A 17,740-nucleotide genomic window follows, 5' to 3' on the forward strand; every position below is an offset into this window, starting at 1 on the left:
TAAATAGTTTGACCCAGGCTTAAGATATAGCTCTAAAATATCCTTGAGGATAGAGGATGTCATCTAACAAAAGAACAAAAGGCTGAAGAAATTACAAAGGATAATTTTAGACACCATGAGCCATGTGTTGCTGTTATGACAGTGCAGAAATGAAATAATTCTATGCTACTATAGAATGCAATGGAACGTGATATGCCCCTGCATACCATCTGAAAACTGTATAGACCCAACTGAGATGGTATTAAAATGTCATGAAACAAGTTTCACCTTAATCATCCCAAAATAGATTAATTTACCTTGGACATTTAATCTATCTTGATTAAATATAAGACTATTAGTGCAGTATCTCATTTCAAGCTCAGTTAAATGAAACATGTAACTCAGTGTTTTAAAATTAAAATTTTATCATACAGATCACTGTTGAAAATGTGTTAAGGTGCTGTAATTGAGGATAGTGATTTTAAATATATTTTTAACTTTGTCGTATTTTTCATGTAGCAACTGGAACATGTGGATAAATGGGGTGTGGATGTCTTCAAGATAGGAGAGTACTCAAATAACCGACCTCTAACTGCAGTTACGTATACAATATGGATGGTTAGTAACCTCTTATTCTTGTAATCAGTTATGATATTTTGCATTTATAACAGCTATTAACATTATTTGTATTCTATTATGAATAGTTTTAACTGTTCATTACCCACTATTTTTCACCTTGTTCAGTTTTTATTAAATTCTGAAAAGTGATTTTACTTTATAACTTGGATATAATGTCTAAATGTATTATAACACTTTAACAATTGTAATTTTATCAGCTTTCAACACAAAATAGTTATTGATTTACCATATAAATTAACTTATAGGTTAATCTTACAGGGGTCTTTCATGGTATCACTAACAGGTTAGTATATTTGAAGTGTTGTATCTGTGCATTTCCTCAAAGTCTTTGATGTAATTTCATACTGTTTTTCTAGAAGCTGTGCCCAGAGGCTTTCTTTTAGTACACTATGTAGTTTTGTTAAGCAAAACTACATTATTTTTGTACTGTGGGGTTAAGGTGTGGAACTTGTGATGACAATTCTATTTGCTGCAGATCTGCTGAACTTTCTTTGCTAAATAAGCTTGAAAATGTGCTAAGGGTCATTATCTTCATGAATTATGGAATTCTTCCCAATCAGTTTCTTTTCAGCAGAGAAGATGGATTAATATGCTGTGGTGATCCATGATTCCATCAATTTTGTGAAGATGGCAAACATAGCACCCAAAACCACTGTTTAGCCTCTTGCATGCCTTGACCATTGCCATAAGACACTCCTTCTGCAATCTCTCATTGGCTCTTAGCCAAACATGTACATGCTGGTTGGAGTCAGACAGTTTAAATTTAGACTAATCTATCCAAAGCACCATGTGCCAATGCCGCAAAGACCTGGATGTATATTTTTTTGCAAAAGCTTGTCTCTTTGTGCCTTAAGGACTTTGTTGCTACTCTAGTCTTTCCCAAAGGAAGTATTTCTGCAGCATCCTTGCTCAAGCATGATATAAAGTTTCCTCAAAGGATGTTAATCTTCTGTCTGTATTTGATCTGTTACTTGCTGTACTGGACAAAGTACTTGAAATATCATTCCCTACATGTTGGAGAAGGAGTTAAGACGGTACTGTTTGTAGTTGTCATTCACATGATCCCATTCAGCTGATGTACAACTGAAAATGTGATTTCAACTTTTGTATTTTTTTGAAGAACTTTGGTCACAGTTACAGTTTGAACTTTTTGTGTTGACAAAGTAGATACTTCGGGAAGTTCAGTTCCTACTGGCTTCAGAGAATGTGGAGTTCCAGACAGCCAGATATGACATAAAATTAACTAACTTTCATGTGATTCTACTATAACCTTTGGTTGTAACTTACATTATTACCTCACGTTATTAACTACATTCATTTATCCCAGATAATGTGCAACTTGCATATGATATGTGGCTTTTCCAAAATTCATTATAAAACAGAGTTCATTTTAAAACCTTTTGTTTTTATTTAAGACATTCATCTTAGTTGGTGAAAACCACATTCAAAATTGAGATGGCCATCTTATCCGACTTTTCCCTATCTGCATGAAAAATTCAGAATATGAAAATATTACATTTCTTTCATTGGTGATGACGAGAAACCCACCTCAAGTGAAGATATATCACAGGACGGCTGGTATGGGTATTAACACTTTTACTAATAAATCAGTTAATAGCAATACCAGCCATCCTGTGATATATTTCTTTCATTGATAAATTTGAAGAAACTGAAAGCAATATTGGAATTAGTTGTATTTATATCTTAAACGATTTTTAAATAATTTACTGCTCAAAATCATGTGCAATTTTGTGTTGATTTTCTCTTACAGTTTTGAATCAGTTAAATGTGTAGTGTATTAAAAACATAAAGTGAGAAAATAGATTACATTTCTTTCCAACATTTTAAACTACAATAGTTTTACGTCATACTTACAGCCGCAAGAAGTCAAGACTGCAGGAGCTTTACTCAACTAACACACTGTTGTTGATTCATTTTCTTTAACACATTGAATGGTTCATGGAAAATGTGGTTAATAAATTTGCTTAAAAACTAAAACTACAACTTTTTTTTTTTTTTCTAGAATAGGGAGATCCTAAAAACATTTGATATTCCTTCTAAGACAGCTATTAATTACCTCATGACATTGGAAGATCATTACCTTAAGATACCATACCACAACAGTTCTCACGCTAGTGATGTTACCCAATGTGTTCATGTTCTTCTTTTTTCTCCAGCTCTTGATGTAAGTTCTCTCACTGTATTTTTTATTCAATAAATTACAGGATATCTTGTTAGAAAATGCTAAGCATCGTAAACGGAATAAACAGTTGCAGATGGATTAGACAGTTTTAAGCGATTGGTTTTGGGTTTATGTCCAAAGGAAGTTTTTTTTTTTACTTTAAGTTTAACTTTAGCAAATAACAAATAAAGCAAAAAAATTACCAAAAGCAAGTCTAATTTAATTCAAAACACATAAATTAAATAATACTGAAAATGAAACAAAAAATTAAAAACTTTTGTGTACAAATGAACTCTTGTTTTGAGTGTGCAAATATTAATCTTTTTATTTTGTTTGTCTGGATGGTTTGTTTGTAAAGTAGTACATAGTTATCTTTTGATTTTGTTTGTCTGAATGATTTGTTTGTTAGGAGACACATTTTTGTTTTTTATTTGGTATGCTTAGGTGGTTTGTTTGTTAGGAGACACATTTTTATTTTTTATTTGGTATGCTTAGGTGGTTTGTTTGTTAAGTGGCACATATTCATTTTTTTATTTTGTTTGTCTGGATGATTAATTTGTTAGGTGGCACATGTTCATTTTTAGACTTGGTTTGTTTTGATGGTTTATTTATTAATAGACACATTTATATTTTCATGTGGTTTGTTTAGCTCGTTTGTTTATTAAGTGGTGTGTCTTTTTTCTTTGATTGGGTTTGTGTTGTTTGTGAAGTGGAACACTTTCATTTTTTCACTTATATTTTTCTTGATGGTTTATTTGTTAAATGGCACATCTTCATTCTTTGACTTGGTTTGTGTTGTTTGTTAAGTGGAACACTTTCATCTTTTGATTTGCTTTGTCTTGATAGTTTATTTGTTAAGTGGCACATCTTCATTCTTTGACTTGGTTTATGTTGTTTGTGAAGTGGAACAATTTCATGTTTTGATTTGGTTTGTCTTGATAGTTTATTTGTTAAGAGGCACATCTTCATTCTTTGACTTGATTTGTGTTGTTTGTTAAGTGGAATATTTTAATCTTTTGATTTGGTTTGTCTAGGCTTTGTGGAAAGGACAGTTAATGCGTGAATATATTTAAGATAATTATGTTTCAAATAATGATATTTTGAATATCTTTTATTTTGTGTTCCTGTATGACACAGAAACTTTACCTATGTATTTTTTGAATAATAACATTCTGACTAAAATAATAAATAATTCATAATACAAGAAATGTTTTTTCATGCAACTTCCATCTAACTTGTATATGGTTGTCTTACTTATTGTAACACAGAAAGGTTATTATTGATTATGCATTAAATATATTTCATCTACGAACTTTGAATCAAAGTACTGCAGATAAGACGTATCTTATGATATGACTTTTATATGCAACAATCATCTATTAATGTATATTTAAAAAAATACCTTAAAGTCACTGTAATTGGTAACTAAAGAAAATAAAGTAAATTAACTTAGCTGGTTCGATCTTATAAAACAGAATATCATGATATTGAACTGAATCAAATGAAATAAACTGGCACATCGATTTTTTGGTTATGAAGAATTCTGAGGTTAGCTTGTTAAATTTTTCAGTCAGTTTTCACGGACTTGGAAATTTTTGCTGCACTGTTTGCAGCAGCTATTCATGACGTTGACCATCCTGGAGTTACAAACCAGTACTTAGTCAATTCTAGTAAGTACTCTAGTGTAAAAAAGAACACCATTTGCATTTCACAGTCTGTGCTTGGCATAAGAAAATGTCTGGGGCTGGCTATTGAAATGAATTATGGTTTTTAATAAATTCACTAATATTTTCAGTTTTGAAACTATTTATTCTGTATACAGATGTCTTTACTGTTTTAAATCTCTTGATCTAGTGGCATGTTACAATAATTTCTTTATTGAGATAGAAAGAAAACTGTTAGAAGGTTTCTTCCTAATACAGCATTATACTGTAATTGTACTCATGAATTCCATTTTACAGACATAAATGGTTAGATATTATTGAGAGTACTCGAATTTAAAAACTAAAGTGAATGTAAGTAAAGAGCAGAAAAAAGTGCACTTACTATCTGATATACTATAGTTATCTATTGATAAGCCTGAACTACAAAAATGAAACCTGCAATCGCTCATCAAGGAAATGGAGTTATCATGTTTGCAAGTGCAATTATAATAATTATAATTATAAGGACCCAAAGCCATTAATCTGTAGCACACCTACAGAAATATAACATTCCTTGTGGAAATATCAGATCTGCAACAGTACAATATTATATTATCAGATTGTATATTTTAAATGGTAATATGATGCAGTAGATAAGTTATTAAGGATGATGGAAAGCTAATGGTGAGACGTCTGGAGTAAGTTTCTAATTTATATTATAGAACTTCTTAACTGCAGATAAGATGTTATTAGAAATTTTAAAATTTAAAGAATTACTTGACATTTCAGTGTTCCAATGCCAGATATTTGTGACTTTATTTTGAATACAAAAGCAGAGCCAGGTGACAGTAATTAGCTTGAAAAACTGTTCTATTGTTTTATTGCTTGTAATACCAAAGACTAAACTGTGTTTCTTTAAACCAAACTAGAAAATTAATCTCACAGTATTCTTAGTTGTAGTTGCATATTTCAAAGCAATATTGTGAGAAAAAACGTATTTAAGTTTCTCTTAGCCATTGGAAGATAAATTTAACCAGATTTATGTTATCAATATTGCAAAATAATGAAATTCAATATCACTTCTTCTGTTTTAGTAATGTAGTTTATTAATTCATAGAAGGGATAAAAGCATGTAAGGATATAGAATTTTGTTTCTGACAACCCTCAATGTAGACTCTTAGCAAAGCAGTTTAGGGTAATGGTTGAGAATCATAGTAGATTTTGAGAATTTTCTTCCTGTATTCCACACATCCTAGGTCTTGCATTTGCATGGTGGTACTGCATGATGCCAGATCTTGCATGATGGTACTACATGATGCCAGATCTTGCATGTCTGTACCATATGAGGACATATATTCTTAAGTTTAATACTATTTCAAGTATTTAAATATCCATTTCAAAACCAGAAGCCCCCTAGTGGCTCAGCAGTATATCTGCAGACTTACAATGCTAAAATCTGGGTTTCGATACCTGTGGTGGGCAGAGCACAGATAGCCCATTGTGTAGCTTTGTGCTTAATTAAAGAAAAACAACAAATAGAACCAGAAATTCGTTTATTTCATTCATTCATGATAACCGTTAGTATACAACTTTTACACTGTATATGATTAGTTACCTTCTTTTTTGTTTATTACAAAATGAGCCTTCAGTGTTTTCACAAAAGACCCCTGCCAATCACACTTTGTGCAGATACATGTATATTTTTATTTTCTGTGGTAGGTTCTGAGTTGGCCATCATGTACAATGATGAATCTGTTCTCGAAAATCACTCCTTGGCAGTTGCTTTCAAAATTCTTCAGGATGAAAACTGTAACATTTTTGTAAACCTTAACAAAAAACAGAGGCAGACACTTCGTAAGATTGCCATTGATATGGTAAGTTTAATTTGATCATTTTTATTGTTTTGCCATTCAGACGGGAACTCGAAACCAGTATGGCTATCTTTAATAATAATGTTAGTTTAAAGGGTTTCATTATGTATCTACCTCTTATATAAAAATATACTCTCATAAGTAGTGTTAATTTTACTTATATAGAGTTAACATAATAATCAATTTTATAATAAATTTCTTGGATAGAAACGATTATAGACACCAGGCAGTTGTAGTATTAGACATTTATAAGTCTCACAATTCATGACAATCGTAAGTATTTTTTACCGATGATATCTGAACATATATATTTTGTGTGATAAAACCAAGCTGAAGATATGTATTTTCAGTGACAAAACCAAGCAACATACATGAAAATAATACTGACTACACTGACTTGATAAATATTTATGATAAACACAAAGGTCTATAAAGTAACTACTCCAAAAGATAGTTGTTTAATTTTAAGTTTCTTCTGCATAGATAACACTTGAATTGCAGAACCAAAAACTGCATGGGTTCTTTTTGTAGTATAAAGCAATTAAAAATTAAATAATTATGCAATTTTAAGTAAACTACTTTCTTGATTCTTGTGTTATGAAACTAAGTATTAAACTGTGTTGTTAAAAATCTGTGTATTCTTCTCATACTGACCATTGTGTTATGAAACTAAGTATTAAACTGTGTTGTTAAAACTGTACATTCTTCTCATACTGACCATTGTGTTATGAAACTAAGTATTAAACTGTGTTGTTAAAACTGTACATTCTTCTCATACTGACCATTGTGTTATGAAACTAAGTATTAAACTGTGTTGTTAAAACTGTACATTCTTCTCATACTGACCATTGTGTTATGAAACTAAGTATTAAACTGTGTTGTTAAAACTGTATAGTCATCTCATACTGACTCTTGTGTTATGAAACTAAGTATTAAACTGTGTTGTTAAAACTGTATATTCTTCTCATACTGACTCTTGTGTTATGAAACTAAGTATTAAACTGTGTTGTTAAAACTGTACATTCTTCTCATACTGACCATTGTGTTATGAAACTAAGTATTAAACTGTGTTGTTAAAACTGTACATTCTTCTCATACTGACCATTGTGTTATGAAACTAAGTATTAAACTGTGTTGTTAAAACTGTACATTCTTCTCATACTGACCATTGTGTTATGAAACTAAGTATTAATCTGTGTTGTTAAAACTGTACATTCTTCTCATACTGACCATTGTGTTATGAAACTAAGTATTAAACTGTGTTGTTAAAACTGTACATTCTTCTCATACTGACCATTGTGTTATGAAACTAAGTATTAAACTGTGTTGTTAAAACTGTATAGTCATCTCATACTGACTCTTGTGTTATGAAACTAAGTATTAAACTGTTGTTAAAACTGTACATTCTTCTCATACTGATCCTTGTGTTATGAAACTAAGTATTAAACTGTGTTGCTAAAACTGTATAGTCATCTTATACTGACTCTTGTGTTATGAAACTAAGTATTAAACTGTGTTGCTAAAACTGTATAGTCATCTCATACTGACTCTTGTGTTATGAAACTAAGTATTAAACTGTGTTGCTAAAACTGTATAGTCATCTCATACTGACTCTTGTGTTATGAAACTAAGTATTAAACTGTGTTGTTAAAACTCTGTATATTCTTCTCATACTGACTCTTGTGTTATGAAACTAAGTATTAAACTGTGTTGTTAAAACTGTATAGTCATCACATACTGACTCTTGTGTTATGAAACTAAGTATTAAACTGTGTTGTTAAAACTGTATAGTCATCACATACTGACTCTTGTGTTATGAAACTAAGTATTAAACTGTGTTGTTAAAACTGTATAGTCATCACATACTGACTCTTGTGTTATGAAACTAAGTATTAAACTGTGTTGTTAAAACTGTATAGTCTTCTCATACTGACTCTTGTGTTATGAAACTAAGTATTAAACTGTGTTGTTAAAACTGTATAGTCTTCTCATACTGACTCTTGTGTTATGAAACTAAGTATTAAACTGTGTTGTTAAAACTGTACATTCTTCTCATACTGACCATTGTGTTATGAAACTAAGTATTAAACTGTGTTGTTAAAACTGTATAGTCTTCTCATACTGACTCTTGTGTTATGAAACTAAGTATTAAACTGTGTTGTTAAAACTGTATAGTCTTCTCATACTGACTCTTGTGTTATGAAACTAAGTATTAAACTGTGTTGTTAAAACTGTATATTCTTCTCATACTGACCTTGTGTTATGAAACTAAGTATTAAACTGTGTTGTTAAAACTGTACATTCTTCTCATACTGACCATTGTGTTATGAAACTAAGTATTAAACTGTGTTGTTAAAACTGTATAGTCATCTCATACTGACTCTTGTGTTATGAAACTAAGTATTAAACTGTGTTGTTAAAACTGTATATTCTTCTCATACTGACTCTTGTGTTATGAAACTAAGTATTAAACTGTGTTGTTAAAACTGTATAGTCATCACATACTGACTCTTGTGTTATGAAACTAAGTATTAAACTGTGTTGTTAAAACTGTATAGTCTTCTCATACTGACTCTTGTGTTATGAAACTAAGTATTAAACTGTGTTGTTAAAACTGTATAGTCTTCTCATACTGACTCTTGTGTTATGAAACTAAGTATTAAACTGTGTTGTTAAAACTGTATAGTCTTCTCATACTGACCCTTGTGTTATGAAACTAAGTATTAAACTGTGTTGTTAAAACTGTATAGTCATCTCATACTGACTCTTGTGTTATGAAACTAAGTATTAAACTGTGTTGTTAAAACTCTGTATATTCTTCTCATACTATCCTTCATTGTTCATATTTATAATGGATCTCTTGCTCTTCCATTGTTCCTTCTGATAATTAATCCCTTTCATACATCTACTTCACTGTTTCCCTGATCTGCATATAATTCCACACTTTCCATTGATCTGTCTGTAATCCATATTTTCTTTGTTTTTCTGTGTTACAACACTGTTTTTCAATGAAAAGTTGCAGATTCTGTTATGTTTTACAATCACTTTGTGACAGGAACTTGAATAGGACAGCAAGTTGTCTTTTTTTACTGGCCTTACTGTAAAAAATGTTTATCAAGACAGTAAGTCTGTTCTGAAACTGAAAAACAAACATTTTGTTTAATTGGTCTAAACATTTTGCATATCTCTGCTAGTACTATGTGTAAATACAGTGTGGTTTTATACTTTAAAGGTTTTGAAATAGCTTTTCAGATTTTTCCTAAACAACCATAATAAGTAAATAAAAGATTATTTTATATAATATTCATGTAATTTCAAACCTGTAGTCTTAGGGAATTTCATGTACTTCCATGATAAATTCAAGTTTAAATACTTTTGATATCAAAGAACAGGTGCAAAGGTTTTCATTGTTAATAGACCTTTTTACAAATGCAATTGGACCTGAGTACATATTATTATTAACCATAAACACGTGAATGATATTATGTCTGTAATTCCAACAACAGTCGCTCCTAACCGACGAAACTAATTAGTTGTTTGAACTTTAGGTTATAGCAACAGATATGTCAAAACACATGAGTTTATTAGCTGACCTGAAGACAATGGTGGAGACGAAAAAGGTGGCTGGATCAGGTGTGCTTCTACTAGACAATTATACAGAAAGAATTCAGGTAATAAAGACCACACTTCTTACCACAGTAGTATTAGTATTATGATGTTGAAATTATACTTTCTATTTTGTCTCAGTTCCTATACTGCTACGTATATTTTATAAGATCTATTATATCTTATCTCAGAAAATGAGGATATATCACCCATCTGGAGGTGATAGTTATTGTGATCAAAGGTCAAGAATGTGATCAAACTTTTTAGTGTCTGTAGAAAACACCAATATTTTTTACTGTATTAGAAGGACTTGTTAACTGTGTACACCAATATTTTTTGCTGTATTAGAAGGACTTGTTAACTGTGTTCACCAATATTTTTTATTGTATTTGAAAGACCAGTTAACTGTGTACACAAATATTTGTTACTGTATTAGAAGGACTTGTTAACTGTATACACCAATATTTTTTACTGTCTTAGAAGGACTTGTTAACTGTGTACACCAATATTTATTATTGTATTTGAAAGACCAGTTAACTGTGTACACAAATATTTGTTACTGTATTAGAAGGACTTGTTAACTGCGTACACAAATATTTGTTACTGTATTAGAAGGACTTGTTAACTGCGTACACAAATATTTGTTACTGTATTAGAAGGACTTGTTAACTGTGTACACAAATACATTTTACTGTATTAGAAGGACTTGTTACCTGTGTACACCAATACTTTTTACTGTATTAGAAGGACTTGTTAACTGTGTACACCAATACTTTTTACTGTAGTAGAAGGACTTGTTACCTGTGTACACAAATATTTGTTGCTGTATTAGAAGGACTTGTTAACTGTGTACACCAATACTTTTTACTGTAGTAGAAGGACTTGTTAACTGTGTACACCAATACTTTTTACTGTATTAGAAGGACTTGTTAACTGTGTACACCAATACTTTTTACTGTATTAGAAGGACTTGCTAACTGTGTACACCAATATTTTTTACTGTATTAGAAGGACTTGCTAACTGTGTACACCAATACTTTTTACTATATTAGAAGGACTTGCTAACTGTGTACACCAATACTTTTTACTGTATTAGAAGGACTTGTTAACTGTGTACACAAATATTTGTTACTGTATTAGAAGGACTTGTTAACTGTGTACACCAATATTTTTTACTGTATTAGAAGGACTTGTTAACTGTGTACACCAATATTTTTTACTGTATTAGAAGGACTTGTTAACTGTGTACACAAATACATTTTACTGTATTAGAAGGACTTGTTACCTGTGTACACAAATATTTGTTACTGTATTAGAAGGACTTGTTAACTGTGTACACAAATATTTGTTACTGTATTAGAAGGAAATGTTAACTGTGTACACCAATACTTTTTACTGTATTAGAAGGACTTGTTAACTGTGTACACCAATACTTTTTGCTGTAGTAGAACTTCGTGATTCATGGTGATGAGAAACCGAATTGAAGTAAAAAAAATGTATTCTCAAGACGACTGGTGTGGGTATTAAAACTTAAATAAACCTTTGTAAACCTGAAGATGATCTGAGAAGGTCGAAACATTGTTCTGTACTTTACTTCCATTAAAGTCTTGAGAATACATTTGTAGTATGACTTGTTAACTGTATACATCAATTTTTTTTTCTGTACATAAATCAGACTTCATTTGCTTCAGGGATATCATTTTATTGGTTGTTTGCTATGTATTCAAAAGTCACAAATCCAAATCATTGCTTCCTTATTTCTATAGCTTTGATATACCAAGTAGCTAGCATGGCGTACTGTTGACCTGTGGGAACGTCATTCATGCCCTATTATCGTATAACATGTTTGATCTGTAATTTGGGGCTTTGGGCATGATATAAGATAATGGTCACATTCTGCTATTCAGAGAGATAAGTGTAACCCAATTGTTGGTGATACATGTGCTGTTAACTAGCTTTTTCTGTCTTTCAGAGCTCATAATTAGAAATGACTTGAACACATAATCCTACAGTAGCCTTGAATTAATATCTGAAAAACATAAGCAAGGTCTTCAGTCAAAAGAGTACTTGTTTTTGTTTTTTTAATGTGCTACTTGTAGGATATTGAGATAAATGAAAAACCAGCTTAATATATTAATATCTATTTTAAGATTGTGAAATTAGGAAAAGTAATAAGTAATTTTATACAAAACTGAAAAAAAGTTAAACAGTTGAGTCTTTTGAGGAATTGTGTAGGTGTGTTTAAAACATTTACAAGACTAATGTATTAATTTCCATCAGCTAAATATAAGAACACAATGATCTTTTTAATTTACTTTTATTACAAAAGTATTGTTATTGTTAATGTTGAAATACATTAAAGTTTTATGTAGTTTATATATTTATAACCTACATTTGTATCTTCCTGTTGTATTTGAACTCCTGTGGTTTTTGTGTGTACTAAAGGTTCTGCAGAACATGATCCACTGTGCTGATTTGAGTAGTCCAACCAAACCTTTAGACATTTACAAAAAGTGGGTGGACCTTCTAATGGAGGAATTTTTCCAGCAAGGAGACAAGGAAAGAGAGCAGGGTCTAGACATTAGTCCTATGTGTGATAGATATAATGCTACCATTGAAAAATCACAGGTGTGTGGTAGGCATGATAATATATATATATATTTATTTATTTATTATTATACAAGTGTAGTGAGGACTTATGTGTCTATTCTTGTTTGCTTGTGTACTCTAAAAAGTACTGAATATTAGTACTCAAATTAAGAAAAATTGCCAAACTAATCAGATTTTCTTTGAAATTACCTATCACCAGATGGTGCTCTTAAACCAGTTTCTGTGGTTCATGGTAAGCCTTTGTCCCTTTTCTTTCACACTTTTGTTTATTATGCCTCCCAGTGGTACAGCAGTATGTCTGCAGACTTGCAATGCTAGAAACCAGGTTTTGATACCCTTGGTGGGCAGAGCACAAATATCCAATTCTTTAGCTTTGTACTAGTGGCCTGGCATGTCCAAGCATGTTAAGGTGTGCGACTCGTAATCTGAGAGTCGCAGGTTCGCATCCCCGTCGCGCCAAACATGCTCATCTTTTCAGCCATGGGGGCATCATAATGTGATGGTCAATCCCACTATTCGTTGGTAAAAGAGTAGCCCAAGAGTTTGCGGTGGGCGGTGATGACTAGCTGCCTTCCCTCTAGTCTTACACTACTAAATTAGGGATGGCTAGCGCAGATAGCTTTGTGCGAAAAATTCAAAAAAACAAAAACAAGCTTTGTACTAAATTACAAGCAAACTTATCTTATTAAGAATGACTATAGTCTTGTTTAAGATACCTTTTTCAAGACTACCAAAGTTTGATTTCCCTTTTATAGTCTTCTGTTGTTGGTCTTCATGTCATATTTATGATCTGTGGTATTTTGTTACTGATAAAGCAACTGTGGCATTTTAATAGAGGCTTCTGTTTCCATTAACATAGAACTGAAAGAGTTTCTTGAGGATCCAGTAATAACTTTCTTTTCCTCAACTTTGTGAGAAAGAATTTAGTAAACAATTCCTCAATAAATAATTAGTTGTATTTTGATTTTATAGAAATATGTCTGTATTTTTAAAAGTCTACATGTGTTCAGAAATTATCACTCAAGTAGAATGAATAAAAAAAACGACTTAGAATTATTATTTTTAAATAGAAATGTGATTTATTTTATACTGAGAGCACGTGTTGGTTTAGTAGTTTAATAAGTGCTTCTTGTATGTGATACTTAACAAGCATAGTTATTGGTCCTGGAATTTAATATGTTATTGTTGAATATCTGAAAAGGTATGCTGTAGAGGTTACATGAATGTTTCAATAGAAAGTGATGTTTTCTGTATTGACCATGAAGAAAATAAATATGTTTGTTAGAAAAAACACAAACATTTGACCCAAACTGGGGCAGCTATGTTTCAGCAGAAAGGTACATTAGATTTACATATGTTCTAAGTGAATGTATTATTTGCTTCTTGAAGTGTTTTATTTTATTTTATGAAAATCTCACTTAAAGTTATAGTTGGTTTTCTGTGGAACATGATATATATAATGCAATAACTAGGAACACTCATCAGTTCTGAGTTTTCTAAAAACATGCATCTTGAATTTCAAAAGTGTCTTTTAGATTTCTCTTTCCCTCAAGTTGTTTAACTGCAGTTTGCTAATTTATTGTTTTATGCCATCTCTCACGAGAGGTTTCCCTAAGATGGCCACTGTAGGAGTGCAACAAGAGTCTTTGGTAATTATTTCTTTTCTAGTACATAAGTTAAGCATACATTCTGAGAACTCAAGTATAACATATTTACACATTAATCACAGGTGGGCTTCATTGACTACATAGTTCACCCCTTGTGGGAAACCTGGGCAGATCTTGTCTATCCTGATGCACAAGAAATTTTAGATACATTAGAAGAAAACAGGGATTGGTACCAGAACATGGTTCCCATCAGCCCAACCGACAGCAACCAAGATTTTGATCACCAAAGACGCTTCAGCGGGTCGTCACAAGAAGAGTACAGTGAAGAGTATGACATGCCCCCTTCACAGTTAGCTGCAGCAGCAGACAAAATAAAGTTCCAAATTACAATTGAAGAGCCAGAGGAAGCAGATGAGAACGACAGTCAAAGTGTGAAAGACTAGTGCCGATAGAAACATTTCTGTGATGCTTTTTGGTTTTTTTCTTCTTTTTTTGGGCCTTCCATGTTGGTGTGTTTACTTTATTTGTAAATATGTGGAAGTGACACACTTCATGTATTTTTAATTTCCACTACAAATGAAAAGAATGTCGTTGCTACATGAAAATGAATGCTTGGTCAAGGTCCCGTGCATTTTGTTTAATATGATGCCTCGTGAGACAATGTTAACGGAGGATAAGACAAGATCCTTTTAAAAATCATCTCTGGAATAAAGGAGTGAATACTCAAAACAATGGTGCTCTTGAGGTTGGTATGTCTTACACTTGTGCAACAGTTTACAATTATTTTTTGTTTAGTGTCATGGTGTGAGAGAATGTATTAAAATATTTGACCATTCTTGTTGGGCACTGCAAGTTTTGTTGCTTGTTTCTGTCATCTGCATATGTTTATACACATATCATAAGAATGAAAGAAACTGACCATATTCTTTACCAGCCTAAATTCTGATGTGTTGTAAGAGTGAAAGTGAAAACTTTCTCTATTAACACATGAAAGGGAAAGTGAACACTTATTCTATTAACACAAGTTTTTACATGTGTCGTGAAATGGAAAGTGAGCACTTATTCTATTAACACAAGTTTTTACATGTGTTGTGAAGGGAAAGTGAGCACTTTTTCTATTAACACAAGTTTTTACATGTGTCGTGAAATGGAAAGTGAACACTTTTTCTATTAACACAAGTTTTTACATGTGTTGTGAAGGGAAAGTGAGCACTTATTCTATTAACACAAGTTTTTACATGTGTTGTGAAGGGAAAGTGAGCACTTTTTCTATTAACACAAGTTTTTACATGTGTCGTGAAATGGAAAGTGAGCACTTATTCTATTAACACAAGTTTTTACATGTGTTGTGAAATGGAAAGTGAGCACTTTTTCTATTAACACAAGTTTTTACATGTGTTGTGAAATGGAAAGTGAACACTTATTCTATTAACACAAGTTTTTACATGTGTTGTGAAGGGAAAGTGAGCACTTTTTCTATTAACACAAGTTTTTACATGTGTCGTGAAATGGAAAGTGAACACTTTTTCTATTAACACAAGTTTTTACATGTGTTGTGAAGGGAAAGTGAGCACTTTTTCTATTAACACAAGTTTTTACATGTGTCGTGAAATGGAAAGTGAACACTTATTCTATTAACACAAGTTTTTACATGTGTCGTGAAATGGAAAGTGAACACTTTTTCTATTAACACAAGTTTTTACATGTGTTGTGAAAGAGAAAGTGAGCACTTTTTCTATTAACACAAGTTTTTACATGTGTTGTGAAGGAAAGTGAGCACTTTTCATTAACACAAGTTTTTACATGTGTTGTGAAGGAAAGTGAGCACTTTTTCTATTAACACAAGTTTTTACATGTGTTGTGAAGGGAAAGTGAGCACTTTTTCTATTAACACAAGTTTTTACATGTGTTGTGAAATGGAAAGTGAGCACTTATTCTATTAACACAAGTTTTTACATGTGTCGTGAAATGGAAAGTGAGCACTTTTTCTATTAACACAAGTTTTAACATGTGTTGTGAAGGGAAAGTGAGCACTTATTCTATTAACACAAGTTTTTACATGTGTCGTGAAGGGAAAGTGAACACTTATTCTATTAACACAAGTTTTTACATGTGTTGTGAAGGGAAAGTGAACACTTTTTCTACCAACAATGCTACATGTGTAGTGCCAGCTATTTAAAATGTTCTGTAAATTTGATGACAGATAAGCAAAACTATCAAATCTTTGAGATATTTGATGCAACACTTTTATGGTAAGTAAACAAATTAAAGGATTATGAGTGAAATTTGTATTTTACAAAAAAACAAAACAGTGTACAACTAGTTACTAGCATTAAGGCTTTCAGGTAGATATGTAAATTTCTTTGTATTGTGTATGTAAATGTATATTTAACATGAAAGTCTCAGCTATGATATTTCTTCGTGTTTGTTTTGGTTTGAAAACTGTGTATAAGTGAATGTAGAAAAACTATATTTTTATAAGATTTGTTATTTGGGCATTTTTTGTTCTCTTTAAACGAAAAGCATTGGGCATTCTCAACCTCTGAAACCAAAACGCAGGTCATAATAAAATGCATTTACTTGGACAATCAGGATTTACTGTTTTAAAAAGATATTAGTTTAATTTTTTTCTCGGATTATTTATAGTCTTCAGTATTATACTTTCACAATGTCGCTCTAAGTTTGTTAATTAATGTTTTTTTTTTTGTGACTTCTCTTAAACATGTATCTGAACAAGTTACAAAGGAAACAACAGTGATATGAAATGTTGGGTTTGGGGAACGTATTTTGCAAGTGTGGTAACACACGTGTATCTTAAAAACGATAAAGATGCATATTTTATAAAGAGGACAGCAAAACCTGTTGTTGTCTGCTTAAGTTTCACAAACTATTTGCAGGTAAATCTTATAAGGAAACTGTCCTCACACAAGACTCTTTTATATCTTAGTATTTTAAAGTCTACGTTTTATTATTAGTGTTAGAACTGACTTTGAAAATTAAACTTACTGTAAACAATGTAAAGGTGTTATTTTAGTTGGTAGACTTCATTACTCTGGAGTGAGTTGCTTTTCAGTTTGTAGAATGTTTGTATTTTATTTTACTATGTGCTTAAGTGAACAAGAGGAAAGGATATTTTCTGGTGTGTTTTTTTTTTTTCAATTCTAATCAACTAATGCGACTAGAAAGTATTTTTTTACCTAATTACAGTGCCATCTGTTAGACGAAAGTAGAGTTTCATAACATATGTTAGAGTATGAACTAAGTGTTGAAAACTTACAGAATTAAACTCATTTGCTGGTATATATATTTACACATACACAAATATATACGGATCTTGTTTTCATGTACAGTTTCCTTGCTATAAACTCAAGTTCTACTTCTTCTTTGTTCTATACATTGAACGTATGAAAAGCATCCGAAATTGATGTGAATAACGTAAATTATTTGATAAAGATTTAATAAAAAATAAACAACAAATTATTTAAGGTAACCTCGTGGCAGAAACCTAAAACCAAATTGAATTAAACACATTTTAGAAAGTAAAATTGCCTTTTTAAACAACTGTATATTTTGACACACACACACACACAATCATATATGCCA

At 31.3% G+C, this 17,740-nt stretch overlaps 1 protein-coding gene across 3 annotated transcripts in view; it reads left to right on the forward strand.

The window, feature by feature from the left end:
- The window catches only part of LOC143248534 (3',5'-cyclic-AMP phosphodiesterase-like), a 57,806-nt gene extending 41,919 nt beyond the window's left edge, over positions 1-15,887 (forward strand). For 2 of the 3 annotated variants that reach the window (XM_076496958.1, XM_076496959.1), the window contains exons 7-13: positions 499-597; positions 2,642-2,803; positions 4,371-4,470; positions 6,163-6,317; positions 9,863-9,985; positions 12,366-12,548; positions 14,260-15,885. In XM_076496958.1, the coding sequence (XP_076353073.1) occupies positions 499-597; positions 2,642-2,803; positions 4,371-4,470; positions 6,163-6,317; positions 9,863-9,985; positions 12,366-12,548; positions 14,260-14,580 (1,143 nt within the window). In that variant the 3' untranslated portion in view covers positions 14,581-15,885. Of the gene's footprint in view, positions 1-498; positions 598-2,641; positions 2,804-4,370; positions 4,471-6,162; positions 6,318-9,862; positions 9,986-12,365; positions 12,549-14,259 lie in introns of all 3 variants that reach the window. The other variant, XM_076496957.1, reaches the window with a different exon arrangement.
- The last annotated feature ends 1,853 nt before the right edge of the window (positions 15,888-17,740 follow it).

Source organism: Tachypleus tridentatus, chromosome 4, assembly GCF_004210375.1.
Source record: "Tachypleus tridentatus isolate NWPU-2018 chromosome 4, ASM421037v1, whole genome shotgun sequence".
Lineage (NCBI taxonomy): Eukaryota > Metazoa > Arthropoda > Merostomata > Xiphosura > Limulidae > Tachypleus > Tachypleus tridentatus.